The 14905-nt window shown below is 36.9% G+C and overlaps 1 protein-coding gene across 1 annotated transcript in view; it reads right to left on the reverse strand.

Moving 5' to 3' along the window:
• Nucleotides 1-14905, reverse strand: part of PBRM1 (polybromo 1) — a 137118-nt gene that overhangs the window by 74595 nt on the left and 47618 nt on the right. Inside the window, exons 11-13 of the mRNA XM_006876054.1 lie at nucleotides 13852-14065; nucleotides 9686-9827; nucleotides 7389-7486 (exon numbers count right to left, since the gene is read on the reverse strand). Coding sequence (XP_006876116.1) covers nucleotides 7389-7486; nucleotides 9686-9827; nucleotides 13852-14065 — 454 coding nt within the window. The remainder of the gene's footprint in view (nucleotides 1-7388; nucleotides 7487-9685; nucleotides 9828-13851; nucleotides 14066-14905) is intronic.

The following is a 14905-nucleotide window of genomic DNA, read 5'->3' on the forward strand; positions in this document are numbered from 1 at the left end:
ATCTTTTGACCAGGTGATTCATAATGATTACAATTCATTGACTACATACACCACACAAAAAAACATGCTGGAAGCAATAAGTAAACATTAGGAAAATTTCCAAATGCTTAAAACTTACTGACCCTGACATAAGCAGTCAATCAATATTAGAGAAATTTATTTACAGCAGCTTATGAAATTAAATGCCTACAAGATCTTGTTTGATACCCAAAGAAAATGAAATTCTATTACCAACTGAAATCCTTTGTTTTTCTTTAGATGAATAGAACAAAATAGTGCAGCAAAACTAGCAATTCCCTATCCTTTCGAACAACCCTTAATTTCATGCCCCCCACAAAACAAACAAAAACAAAACTCTACAACAACCTAACACAGGGAAGTGTCCCATCTCTTAAGACTACCTCTTTTGAACACCTGCATATAGACGGTTGTCAGAAAACATAGGGAAACTGCCTGCCAGACTAGTGTTTCTACAGTGGGTACAAGGCTCCCTCCCTGCTTTCTTCTCTTCATCAGCCTTATACCACTATCCTTCTAAGTCAACCTAGTTTAAAAAATAAATGGTTCATCTTAGCTCTCTTGAGTAAAATTTCAAGTTTGAGTGTGAATCCATCCTGTTCCTCAAAGTCCCTCCAGTGAGCCATTATTCCAAGAAACAGATGTGAGTATTATGAAACAAAATACAAGGGACCATAGATTAGAACCAAAGCCAGGAGGACCAATAGAACAAACTGTCAGTCTGGTCTCTTACTAGTTCAATACACTGGATCAGAGAGGGTGAATAACTTGGCCAAGCTTACCTGCCAGTGAATTATTAAGAGAGATAATCTGGTCTGGTTTCTATCTAGCCCACTGCTTTTATGTGTTCAGAACTCAATAAGGAATTCTATGCAGAAGATAGCAGTCCTCAAGTGAACAGTCAGATAAGGTACTAAAAAGAAATGGCTTATGACTTAATTCTGATTCAGCAAAAATTTGCAAGACCCTAAGATACTATAATGTAGAATTAAGAGATAATTTTGTTTAAATCTGTTTCCTTTCCTATAACTGAAAGAAGTTCATTTCTGATGCAAGTGATGTGGCTGATGAGACGTCCAGAAGAACTGGATGGCACCCTGTTACCATTACTGAACATTTTGATCAAAGATTCCTTATTGTTGTTAAGTGACGTCGAGTTGATCCCGACCCACTGCGACCCTGAAAAGGGTTTCCAAGGAGTAGCTGGTGAGTTTGAACCACCGACCTTGCAGTTCAAATGGCTTTGCAGTCTAGCACATTAACCCACAGTGTCACACAAGGACTCCTTAGAAGAGCTCTAATCAAGAGATAGGAAATGTATAACAGTTTTAGGGTAGATGAACCCCTGAAACTAGTGCCCTTAAAATGTAGCACTATAGAATAAGCACTAAACCACAAGGTCGGTTTGAACCACAAAGCCGACAGTTCAAACTCACCAGCCGCTCCTTGGAAACTCTATACAAGATCACTATGAGTGGGAAACGACTTAACGGCACTTAACAACAATAATAAAAACTGCCCTTAAAACCAAACAACATTGTTGTTGTAAAGTGCCTTTGAGTTGGTTCCAACTCATAGCGACCCTGGATAGCATTTCTGAGGAACAGTTAGTGGATTTGAACTCCCAACCTTGTAGTTAACAGTCCAGTGCTTATCCTATAGTGTCACATCAGCAGTAGTTTAGTTATTTGTGGATTCTCCATGTTTGCTAGGGTTGTGATCCTCCTCATCACCTGTATCTTCACTTTGATCACTTACTTTCCTTAGCTGCCTTGGAATTAGTCCTGTCAAGTGAGAGTTTGTTAGATGGTGGCAGTCTAAAGGAAGTTTCAGCTAGTGCAAACTACTTCTCCAAAGAGGCATGCTGGGACAATGATATGCAAGAAATAATTCTCTAGTACTGGTGAACTAGGGACAGAGCTTCATTTCCACAGAGCCCTATATTTATGCATATTAGAACACAGGTGATTTTAACTTTAAGGGAGTCTCTGATGGAAAATTTCAGAGCTTGGATTTGGTAACACAGAAACATGCATTTAAAATTGAAACTGCTTAAGGCTGACATCGTTTCTTTAGTTATCACCATGAGTATTTAGCTTCAAAAGCAAGCATCAGGAATTCAATTTTGAACCTCTAAGTTTAAACGCTCTCTTCTATAATGAAATGACTCCTCATTCTATGAATTTAAACAGTATAAAAGTTCTAAACCCTGACCTGGGTTCTAGCACACTCACTCCCAATGAGGTGTTTGTGTAGGAAGCAGTATCTGGAAGTGAATCTGGGCAGGTTTCCTTGAGCTTTTCAAAGAGGAGAGAAAGCTTTTAACTGAATTTTTAAGGAAATCTCAACAAAATAACACTGCTGAGTAGTCCATTGTTCCAACTTCAGTAACTATGACACTTGGTAGCTTTGAATGGAACATACCCAAAATGTGAAATCTAACTAGATATTTAAGAAATTGCTCTAATCTAACATTTGTAATTTACTATTCTAGCACTTAAATTAGTAATTTGTAACATGGTTTTTATCCTCAAAGGAAAGCAAAATTTCTTTAGTGAAGATCATTTATGACCTTTATTCATTTTTGCTGTTTTGTTTACATTTTTACAGATTCTTATACTGCCTTTAAGACTGAGTACCATTAGCCCAACAATTTAATCTAGTTGCCAGAAAAAAACTTAGTGCTAAACTTCATACTCATTTATAACAATCCCAGTAGCCTGGGCAGCTGACATTATCTTCTTTTAACAAAGAAGCCTTCTGAAATAGTTTCAAATATTTCTTGAAATTGAACTCTATGAAAAGACACTACCATATTTCCTTATTTGATAATTTCTGATGATTTTGTTTTCAATGTCAATTTGCTTTTGAGATTCTTAGAACTCCTTCCTACATATACCACTTCTCTTCTTCCTTCCGACCATTAACTGTGACCAGTTTATTTACTAAACTTCATTTTGGGAAAAATGTATAAAATTAAATCCAGACCTTCTAAATGGCATGTTTTATTCAGTACCTATCAAAAACATTACAATAAATATACAATTACAGATTCTTTTAGAAGATGGACCATAAAGTATCTTACGCAAAAAAAAGCAACAACAACAAAAATCTGTCTTTCTCATTATGTGAAAAGCCAAATGTCGTGAAGAATGATGCTTCCACCAATGCACACTAAGACTATGGGCTAGTAAAAGCTCTCTTCACATATTCCTGATTTCCTAAGACTACCACCAATGCTATCCGCCTGAACCCCAATCCTGCTTGAAACACTGCAATCAACAACAGTCTTTGTTCCCCCTAGCTCATTACCAAGTTCTATGGGTTCTTCCTTTTACATGTGATCATTCAATTCCTAATTTCACAGCTAGTCATGACACTCCATCTTGTGACTGTCTCCTCAAATGCCCTTATCATTATTATTCCTCTTAGGCTATTATTTATTACATAAACTCATTTTTGCACACACACAAAATTCCTATTTAGAGTGATAACAATACTTCTACCACGTGCCAGATACTATGCTAAACACTATGCACTCTCATTTAATCTTCAAGCTATGAGATCTAGGTAAAAGTAGTACCCTAACTTTGTAGACGTAAAATACGAAGCTTAGATAGAGACTTGAGTCAGGTGATACTCACCTTGCTGTTTTTAATATGTCCTTCCCTTTCCCATGAGTTAGTGCTTTCCAGCGGTCTTTCTAATCATAATCAGCCATGCTCTTAGGCTTCAAGGTCCCCTAGTGTTTATCATGCCCTGGCCCTAGAACTTTAGCGGTGTGCTTATTGTTAAGCTAAGTGAGTCCAAAGTCTTGCAAGGTTTCATCTACAGAATAAAACCTTTTAATTAATCTTCTTCAATTGAGACTTCTCAGACTAGTTACATCTGACTAAAAACAATGAAATCTCCCCAATCTTTCATCGATGTCAATAGACACTACTTTCAAAAACTAATCAGAGATACATTTATTGGATATTAACTACATCCAGGCACTGTATGAAGTACTTCACACACTTATTAATCAATTTCTATTTTTCCTAACACCCAGAATCATACAGTATGAATGCCACAAAAGAAACAGAAGCCATGATCTATTTTCTTAAATTTACCATCTAACTGGGGAATAAAGTTTTTTCCTTAAGGAAAATATTAGGAAGACAATGACAACACAGTAATTTTCTAGAGTGGACTACATATGGTAGCAATAGGTTGTTGATGCTATGTGCTGCTGGGCTGGTTTCAACTCATATTGATCCTATATAGGATTTCCTAGGAGCGGCTGATGAGTTTGAACCACTGACCTTGTGACTCAAACTGATCTTATTGTCGAGTGCTTAGATATCTATAAAATATTGAACTTCTATGGAAAAGTATGGTGGGGAAATAATCTTTCCAAAAGCTATTTGGGCAATCATGCAACATTTCATATAAATTGAGTACCTAATGCAATTAATTCACTATAGTGCTCCCACATAAAAATTTCATTTGTTTTCAGTATGTCTCTTTCCCTGGACAGTAAGTTCTGGGCAGGTAGAGGAGATGAGTGAATTTCCACCTTCTGACCTATAAGAGCAGGGTCTAATGACGTACAGGTAACTGACACTCCATGAATGACAGATGGCAAATGCGAAAACAAAAGCAGCACACGCACTACTACCAGGACCATGCCAAGGCAACTCATAGCTGTTTTTAAAGTCATAAGTAACATGCAAAAGAATGGATGCTTTTAAAGAAGGACATGGACACAATCAGAGACTGAGGACATGTACTCATGCTTTAGAAGCACCACCCAATGTACAGATGCCCACATGCAGAAACATCATTTGGATTGTCATGTAGATTCGGCTTCATCTACCAGTCTGCAAAAGACATCCCTGAAAGGGAATCAGCATCCACTAGTTCCTGGACACTAGCAATGGCACCACAGCATTAGCCTCTATCTTTAGCTGTATGTAGCTTAGCCACAGTGACTGATGAGGGGCAGTTCACCATCTGGCAGAGGTAATGATTAATTTAAACTATTTTTAAACATATCTAGGCTAAGTATGAATCTATTTTACTAACTCTATTTTTAAATTATACTTCTTTCTTCCTTTACTTATTAAATAAACTGATACCCAGATAAGCTTTTATTTCACATGCATATGACTTCACTTTTCACCTAATCAGTATTGATCATGCCACAGAAGAGTTACACTTTTAAAAGCATGTTTAGGCATAAAAAATGGGCTGCACACCTGGATAGCCTCCTGAGACCCAACATCTCACTGTCATGAGTGTTCCTGGGAAAGCAGAAACAAACATTACATGTGAAGAGAAACAAAACAAAGCAACACTGGAGGGGCAGGTAAAACCAAATACGGTTGAAAAAAAAAAAAAAAGAGGATTATTCAGTCCAGAGAATAAAAGATATTAAGAATACTTGGAACATATCAACCTAGAAGACAGTGAGTGGGGTTTTAAGTAGATGGCCAGGAGGTGGGGAATGAAGCAGAACACTCCCACATCCAATTTTTTTCATTCACACTCTCTGGTATTAAAAACATAAAGTGAAGATAGAATCATACACAAAACTTAGGAATTCGATTCAGTAATACTTTCAAACTTTAGCCCTGACTTTTCAGGCAAAGCTTAATTTTAACCTATAAGGTCACGGTGTTTGCCTGAATCCTAGAGTCCACTTCTGATTACCCAAGTTCTCAACATAAAACTGCCTTCTAAAAGGCTCGTCATAGTCTTTCTTTTGTCAAGATCAAACTGTAGGACTTGCTTCTTTCACCTGTTTAGCCAACCCAGGTTTACTCTTTCATTGCTTTAGCAGATGATTTATGTTTGTTCTTCTCTTGTTTTTTTTTCACTTTATTACAAAAAATACTTCCTAGGAAATCTGTTTTTATTATAAAGAGACTTTTCATCTGAAGTGGGACTTTATAATTTCAAGCACATAATGCTTTGTTTTCTTTTTTATAAGAGGTTTTAGGGCCCTAACTTTCATTTAATCTACTTGGGATGTCCCACAACTACATGCCACAGAGATGCAATTTCTAGGGACCTGGCTGAGACTAATGCTTCCTTAGAACCCCCTCTAATCACTCAACTGGCTTAAGATTTGTCTTTTCACTCAGTGTTGGCACTAACTGTACCATCACTTTTGCCTCCATTACCTTCTTTAGCCTGAGAAGTTTTTATCTTTGATTGGTGTCTGATCTGGAAAGCACAGGTGATGCTGTAGTAGATTTATATAATGACACTCAAAGATATTCTTGATTTGATGTCTCTGATCTGGTTTCATATTTTTCCTCCGCTGTTCCTGGTGTAACAAGGAATTAAGAACTTGGAAGGATGAAATTCATAGGCCAGTAGTGGAGGAGACATCTCAAGGTACACCAATTGACTGAGTTACTGTGGCATAGTACAGTAAAGTTATTTTTTTAACTGAAAAAGAATTCCTCAAATACTATTTGTGAGAGGGAAAACCAGGACACCTTCTCTTTTCTAAACCACTTTTTAAACCCTGAGCTTATGAGTTCTGTATAATGCATTACAGAACTATGTTAACAGTTGCTGATGACTTCTTCATACAACTTTGAACAAACCTTATATTAGTGGTTAGCTTACTCTTTATTTATGATAGCCTCCCTGGCTACTGCTGCAAAGATGGTAAGCCAGTTAAGCTTGAGTGAGAATACAGTGTTCCACAACGGTTATGCCAGATAAACTCCATGGGCGAGGTGTAGACAAGAGACGGTCTTGAAGTCCCACAGTTGAGAACCCCTCCCATCAAACCCATTAAAGCAAGGAAGGATTAGGGAAGTTAAGAGAAAGATTAGAAAGGGAAAAAGCATTCAAAGACATAACTCAACATTTTATAAACTATAAGTAGTTTATCTTTTGGTATTTTACAATCTGACAAGCTTATGATAGCAAATAAAGACTGTATTAACATGGAAAACAAAAGGGTAAGAGCAACAACTTACTTCACTGCAGTGGTAGAACTGAATGCCCCTTACCTTTTCTAATTCGTATTCTATCTCTGCAATTCTCCCCACAGAAATTACCTAAATTAGATTACATGGTACTTTTAAAATGCCACATTTAAGAAAATAACTTAGACCTATTAATGTTTTCCCAAGCTACACATGTAGCTATCATTTTTATCTATGTCATCCAAAGCAATCTGGCACTTGCATTACAAAAAAACCGATCATGCACTTACAAATGAATTTTAAAAGACATGCTATTAAGTATTTACAGCATATAGAATTTGTAATTGAGAGCTTAAAAAAACCTTTTCTTCATTCATTTAAAACAAAATAAACGGGAAGTGGGAAGATGTCTTTGATTATGAGAAGAGTATATATATATACCTTTTCCTTTTGGCACTACTGGTATCAGAGGTGGCTGAAGAGATCATGCTGTCTCCATCCTCAATGTCATCTCTCCTGGCAAGTTCCTTCTTCTTTGCCTGAAAAAGAGCAATTTCTGAGAGTCAAGCTCACTCTGATGAACAATCTTAGAATATATGCATTTTAAAGAGCTACACATGTCAGTTTTACTCTGATAAATAAAATAAAAAATGGTGGTGGTGGTTTGTTGTGGAGTCAGTTCTGAGTCATAACGACCCTGAATAGGATTTCCGAGGCTATATATCTTTATGAGAGCAGAACACTTCATCTTTCTCTCATGGAACAGCTGGTAGTTTCGAACTGCTGACCTTAAGGGTAGCAGCCCAACACATACGCACTATGCTACCTGAGCTTCTTAAAAAGATCAAAAACAGGATGCACAAAATTAAAGAATCATTAAACACTTCCAATAACCTGATTTAACAAATGCCAGCATGGCAGAAAAGTAGGTTAAAAATGGATTTAGAGTTGCAGAATCAAGGGTAGCTAAACAGCATTTAAGACTACAAAGGGCACAGATGTGTTAAAAGCATTGAGGCAAGCTGTAGAGACATCCAGCTCTGGTAGCCATATTAAAGTCAACTTAAAGAGGGTCTTTGGTATCCTTAACTTTTAAGGGCAGTGTGGTTAAGAAGAAAGTTTAAAGTGAGAGGTAAAGAGCTACTTTTTAACACATTCATTTTTAAAGGACTCCTATCAAACAAAGCTGAAAGTCCAAGCAGGCTTAGGGAATATGCAGAGTACTGAAAAGGAAATACTTGATATCCACCACAGCACTGTTTAATCATCAGTGTTGACCATACAAAATGAAGATTCTACATGTGATCTGTAATTGCCTTTGCAGATACCTTGCCCTGAGATTAACTTTCCAGCAAGATTCTATCCAAAACTGCCATATAAAACCAATTTGCATTTCATATATATGACTTGTCTCAAAACCTTAGATAACCTATGACCTAAGGTGCCATACAAGGTATGCTTCCAAAACAGATCTGATAACTCATGCACGTTATACAATGATTAATAACACTTAAAATGTCTTTTAGCTGTGGGCTAGTTCTACCTTAATGAAAACAAGGTCTAGAGCCAAAGGAGTAAAACCTAATGATGGAATATCATGTATGACTAGACACTCTGTTGTTCAGTGCAGTCAAGTCAGTCCCAACTCATAGCAACTCTGTCTAGTGTTTCCAAGGAGCAGCTGGTGAGTCCGAACTGCCAACCTTGCGGTTCAAATCGACTTTGCCATCCAGTACATTAACCAGGACTCCAGAGAAACTCTTAATAAGTATTTTAAAATTATCCACTAAGGGAAAATCTCTGCTTTATCCACTACAAAGCTGTTGGGAATAACTAAACCAAAGGTCTCAGACTTGGGGGCAGTTTAGTTGAAGGACTGCAACTAAACAGTTGTGGTCCAGAAAATCAGGCTGTTCCCAGGTCAGGCTGCGACCTGAGGAACTTGCAAAGCCTGCCTCAGGGAACAAGGAATTTGCAAAGTCTTTCCTTGTACGCAGCCATAGCCTTCAGTTTAGTCTGCAAAAACATCTAGCTGCCTTATCTCTGATTCCCTAGCAACTATATTCTTCTGATAAGAGTCCCCTTTACTGCTTGCATCAATACACCAAATGTTTTTTGCACTCTTTTCCCTGCCCTCAGCACTATCCTTTGATTTGTGTATATAATAAACATGCTGAACCTAGATTGGTGTCATAGTATCTCCATCAGAATACTGTGTCCCACGTGCTCCCAACTTTACTATTTTCATTTTATGTCTTGTGTCTTTCTTTTTTTCTAATCTCCCATCGCCCCTACTCGGGTTTAATCTCTCCGTGCAGGTCACAGAGTATAACTACTTGTCAGATGTGGCACAAAGCCAACTGCATCTAAACTCCACTGGAACCTGTGAGAGGTGAAACTTGCCAGGACTGCCTTGTTTTCCAAGATTTTGGAAGTTCTCAATCTCTGACAAGGTGCATGCACCCTTACCCCCTTTCTACTAGTGGAAAATATTTGAGTTCTCCTCTCTGACAGGTTTCAGTCTCATACAGACTGTAGCTTTTACTGTATTATTTCTACTCTACATGGTCCTGATAGCACCAAAAAAATTCATGATATTTGTGGTTGAAATGAATGACATCATATTGCTGCAGCAAAGTCATGCATCTTTACATTTTCTACTATGAGGTAAAAATGTGCAAACTTACACTTACTTCAATTATACATATAATGAATTTAGCAAAACCAAGAAATCATACCTGCATGACTTGCTGTAACTTTAGAACTCGCTTGTAGATGGCTGAATTGGGAACATTATAGCGTTTGGCATTTTCAAACATTAAATTCAGATCACACTCCAAATGATCTAACGTTTCATATTCTTGATTCTTTAGCTTGGTTCTGTAAAGACAAACACATGGCTAGATTTTCCTTAGCCAGTATGAAGCATCCTTTCTGAAAGTCCAGTGCAAAATCCTGGCAAGCACTAGATGATATCTTCACTAAAAAAACCTGTTGTTGCTGAGTCAAATCCAACTCATACTGACCTTATATAAGAAAGTAAAATTGCCCCCAGAGTTTTTTAGGCTGTACTCTTTACAGAAGCAGATGCTACACTTCCCTTCTGCAGAGCAGCCAAACTTTTGGTTAATAGTCCAGTGGATAATCACTGTGCCACCAGAGCGTCTTAGTACCTTTACTAGTGATACTAATGAGGGGACTAGAAGGGATACTTTAAAGATACAAGTAAAGAGACAAAAGCAGCATTATATATAGGCAAAAAGGGAGTTTACCTGAAAAATCAAAAGAATTCCTAAAACACTAAGTAACAGAAGATCTAGTAAAGTGGCTAGTTACAGAGCAAATAACACTACAAAAAAAACCCCTAATGTGGGTTCTAGTGGCTAACATATGAACCCTAAAAAGTGGCAACATCTGAATCTAAGAAGATATAAAAATCAGGGAGATTTTAAGCTACCATAGTGAAGACTCATGATAATGACTCATTTATGAAAATGAGACCATTCTAGTTCGTGAAAAGGGAAAGTGCTGGCAATATCAGGAAGAAGTATTTAGAATAATAATTTATCTCTGAGTGAGATACATATGGACAATGACAAGCGGTCACAAGCTGGATAATATATTGGTCACCCTTCAAGTCTGGAACTGACCTCACCTCCGTGGCTCAAATTTTAGGTATATAGCGGAGTCCTGGTGTGGCGCTGTGGGTTAATGCGCTAGACTGCACAGTTGGTTTGAACTGCAAAGTTGGTGGTTCAAGCTCACCAGTCACTCCTTGGAAACCCTCTAGAGGGTCGCTATGGGTCGGAATTGACTCGACAGCACTTAACAACAACAACAGGGGAGGACTAAAACACTAGTGAGATACACACACCACAGAATGGTCAATCATTGAAGATCAAAAGAGCAGAAGTTACCCAAGGATATAGAGTTCAGGGGGATTGGGAAAGTCAGAGGAATGAAAACAAGAAACAAAAGGAAAATATAGGATAAGTGATGCTACAATGAGGGGATTACGATCAGTGAAATGAAATAAAATGTATGATTTGTTGAACATAAAACTGATGATTTGCTCTGTAAACCTTCACTCAATTCACAATAAAAAATTAACAACAACAAAAAAGATGGATAAAAAGAGGCAGCTATGTCAGGGCCCAGTCCATTCACTACTATTCCTTCAATAAACATAACTATGATGATTTAATATTGAGGCTTTTTACTTATTTTACTTGAAAGTGTTAAGAATTTAGATACATCTTTCAGAAACTATCACTATTACTAATACCAACTTTTATAATGCCCTTTGCATTTTGTACAAAGTGAAGAGTCACTACTTGCTCTAATTCTACTAGGAATTCTACAGAATAGATTTTTAAATCTGCTGATGGAAGCACTTGCAAGTTAACCATTAACATCACAGAAACAGTATTAGAGTAGAAAGCAACAATATACTTACAAAACCGCACAGGCTGAATGTAGAGATCCCAAACTTTTCTCTTAGAATTATATAACCTATTTAGCATGTAGTTGACGTTTTACTTAAAATGAATCAAAACCATTTGCATATTTCATACAGTACTTAAAGGGATATGAATGTTAGAGAACATCTCCAGAAGGAACCAAAAACAACAAAGTACAAACCCAGCTATCAATGTCAGCTCACATAGCTAACCCTGAGTTTAAGTCACAGCCTCAGACTCAATGGAGTAAGACGCTGGATGCTTCCAAGTTTATAAATGACACAGATACTCATGGATGGAGAACCCAAAGTTGTAAATGAAAGCCTACAATACTAATAAATCTATAAACATTTACCAGATTAATGTTAATAAATAGTACAGGGGTCTGCCTTACTTGATGGAATCAAATTAACAACAGCCAACTTGAAAAGTTACACAGAAAGCTTAGAGGCGAGTGAGTTTGTGTTAATCAGGGAAGAACAATTAGTAAAAGGAAGTTGAGCATGGAGGCAAAACTTGAGGAACGAGGAACGTAATGTAACTGAACTGTACATATAGAAATTTTCCTACTACATATATTTTCAACAACAAAAATAAGTTACTAAAAACAAATAAACAAGCAAACCAATGTAGTAGTGAAAGGGGAGGACAGGGAAAATAAAACGGGGATGAGAAGTCCTAGCACAGAAGCTGGCATGTGGAGCTACATTATATAGCTCTTTCCCATTCTTCCATTTTTGTTGCTCTTACGGAAACAGAACTATTTCTCTTCTGTCAATAAATCTTCCTAAACTTGTACCGATTAATGAGCAGTGGATATTTAAATTAACCACATTTCAAGTACAAGTCAAATGTGACTCATGGCTAACACAATGGGCAGTGCAGATACACAACACTGCACAAGACTTCCCTGCTGCTACAATGGAGAGCATAAGGAAAGGTAGTTAAGGCTCAGTAAGCTCTTATCAAGCACCATTCATGGACTAGAACTCAGGCTCAGCATGTGGCCCGAGAAGGGAGGTAAGATTAGATCTCCTTAAAGGTGACTTTTCAGAACTGTAAAGTGCTACCAGCTGGGCCTCAACCACGTCCTTAGTCCTTACACTACACTCTCTGTGCACCACACAACTGACATAATAACTTTTAAAAAGGGAACAAAAAAGGCACAGAATTATAGTACTGACTTTTAACAAAGCAAGGTTTATATTGGAAAATTCCAACTTGGAAGAAGGTTTAGGCACAGGACTGAACTGGCTCAACAATTTGTCTTCTTTTGAGCAGAATTAATAAGACTATCTGAAGAAAAAAAGAGGGAGAAAAGAAACAGAGACAAAAGATTTGTTTAATTAAAAGGAAACCTCTAAATTTACATGTTATTATAAGTGGCCCAAGTAAACAGATATTCCATATGGTAGTGTGTATAAGATGTCCAAAGTCTGGATTAAATCAAAGCATAATAAATCTTACTGATCAAATAATGAAAGCAGAAGCTATAAATGTAAAACTATGAAACATATATTTCTGTTAAGTGCCATCAAGTTGGTTCCGATTCACAGTGACCCTGTATAGGGCTTCCGAGGAGCAGTTGGTGGGTTTGACCTGCCGACCTTATGGTTCAGAGTCCAGTGCTGAGCTTACAGTGTCACACCAGGAGTCCACAAGTTGTTAGCCAACCTTATTTCTGGGAACCCAGTAAGACTAAGGACTAATTCTTACGATATGGAAGTTAGTTATGTCATGTAAATACCAGCCTACTCTGATCATGACCAAGTAGGCCATTTTAACCTGCTTTTTGACTATGTGGGTATACTATAGGAATTATAATCACCATGTTTATATATTACTTATTTCCTACTATTATTATTGACACACAACAACAACCACATAGTGATTTAAGTATTCTTTCTAGCTTTACTTTCAATAACCACGACCATTTTCTAAGCTGAAAAAGAAACCCAAGATGAACTATCTTCCAAGTATGGTTTTATCTAAAGAATTCTTTAAGAACTGACTATGTTTATTCTGGACTTCTGGTGTAACGCTGTATGATCAGTACTGGACTGCAAACCACAAGGTCGGCAGTTCAAACCCACGAGCTACTCCTCGGAAACCCTATACAGGGTCACTATAAGTCAGAACTGACATGACGGCACTTAATAACAAGATGCTTATTCTGGGGAGTTCTGCTATAAATTCTTAATGTGAAATACAAATGCTTAGCTGAAACTGCCTTTTACTTGCCTCTGGACTCTACTGGAGTATAAACAGCATTATTTATATTTAACCAAATAAATTTTTCATTTTTCACATGAGTAATATCCATATATACTTTGCTATGCAAAAAGTATTTTTACCTTTAATGTTCTAATCCTTCTTAAGAAGGATTATATAGGTGCAGAATGCGTTAAGATTTACTATACTGAGTGGTACAGAAGACATCTTACCTGATCTGTTGCAGTGATATGGGCATTTTAATTTGCTGATAATAATCAGGGTATTTTTTCTTTGAAGGCAAATGAAAAAAAGGTTCAGCTATTAGCTGCCCCTGGTTATTCCGACAGCTCCTAACTGTGTCATAAAGTTGATAAAAAGGATTTGAAACATCCATAAAGGAAGTAATACTCTCTGCTTCTGATTCTCCTTCTTCGTAACGTGCAGCTAGAAAAACAGAGATTTTTATGAGGGGGAGGAAAGGAAGAACAAACAGAAGATCCATACTTAAAAAGCTCTTTTAACAACATTCCAGATTACATTTGAGAACAATTATTTTAATCAGTCTCTGATTTCAACATCTGCTACAAAGGTACAGTATCCAAACAATCTGATATTGGCATAATGAAAGGCATACAGCTCAATGGAAAAGAACTAAGAGTTCAGAAAAACCTATATATTTAGAGTCAACTGATTTTGATAAGGGTGTTACTTAAGTCCTCCAATGGAGAAAGAACAGTCTGTTTCATAAATGGTACTCAGACACTGGATTTCCACATGCAAAAGAATGAAGCTGACTCCAAACTCACACCACATACAAAACTTAACTCAAAATAGATCTACAACTTAAATGTAAGCACAAGAAACATAAAACACTTATTAGAGGAAAGCACAGGGATAATACTTCATGATTTACTTTCTTACAAGATTCTTAGATATGACACCAAAGCACAATGACAGCATAAATAAACTGGACTTCATCAAAATTAAAAACTTGTTCACCAAAGGACTTTATCAACATAGTAGAGGGCAGCCTACCAAGAGAAAAAAACAAACTGGGAACTACAAATTGGGCAAGGATTCAATATTCAGAATATATCAAGAACTTCTAAAACCCAACAAAAAAAGATAACTCAATATGAAAATAGGCAAATGACCTGAACATACTTTCTCCAAAGAAGATATGCAAATGACTGACAAGTATAGGAAATTATGTTCATCATAATTAGTCAATACAGACACACTAGTCAAAATCTAAATGAGCTATCACTTCACCATCACTAAGAT

This window comes from Chrysochloris asiatica, unplaced genomic scaffold (genome assembly GCF_000296735.1).
Source record: "Chrysochloris asiatica unplaced genomic scaffold, ChrAsi1.0 scaffold00350, whole genome shotgun sequence".
Classification (NCBI taxonomy): Eukaryota; Metazoa; Chordata; class Mammalia; order Afrosoricida; family Chrysochloridae; genus Chrysochloris; species Chrysochloris asiatica.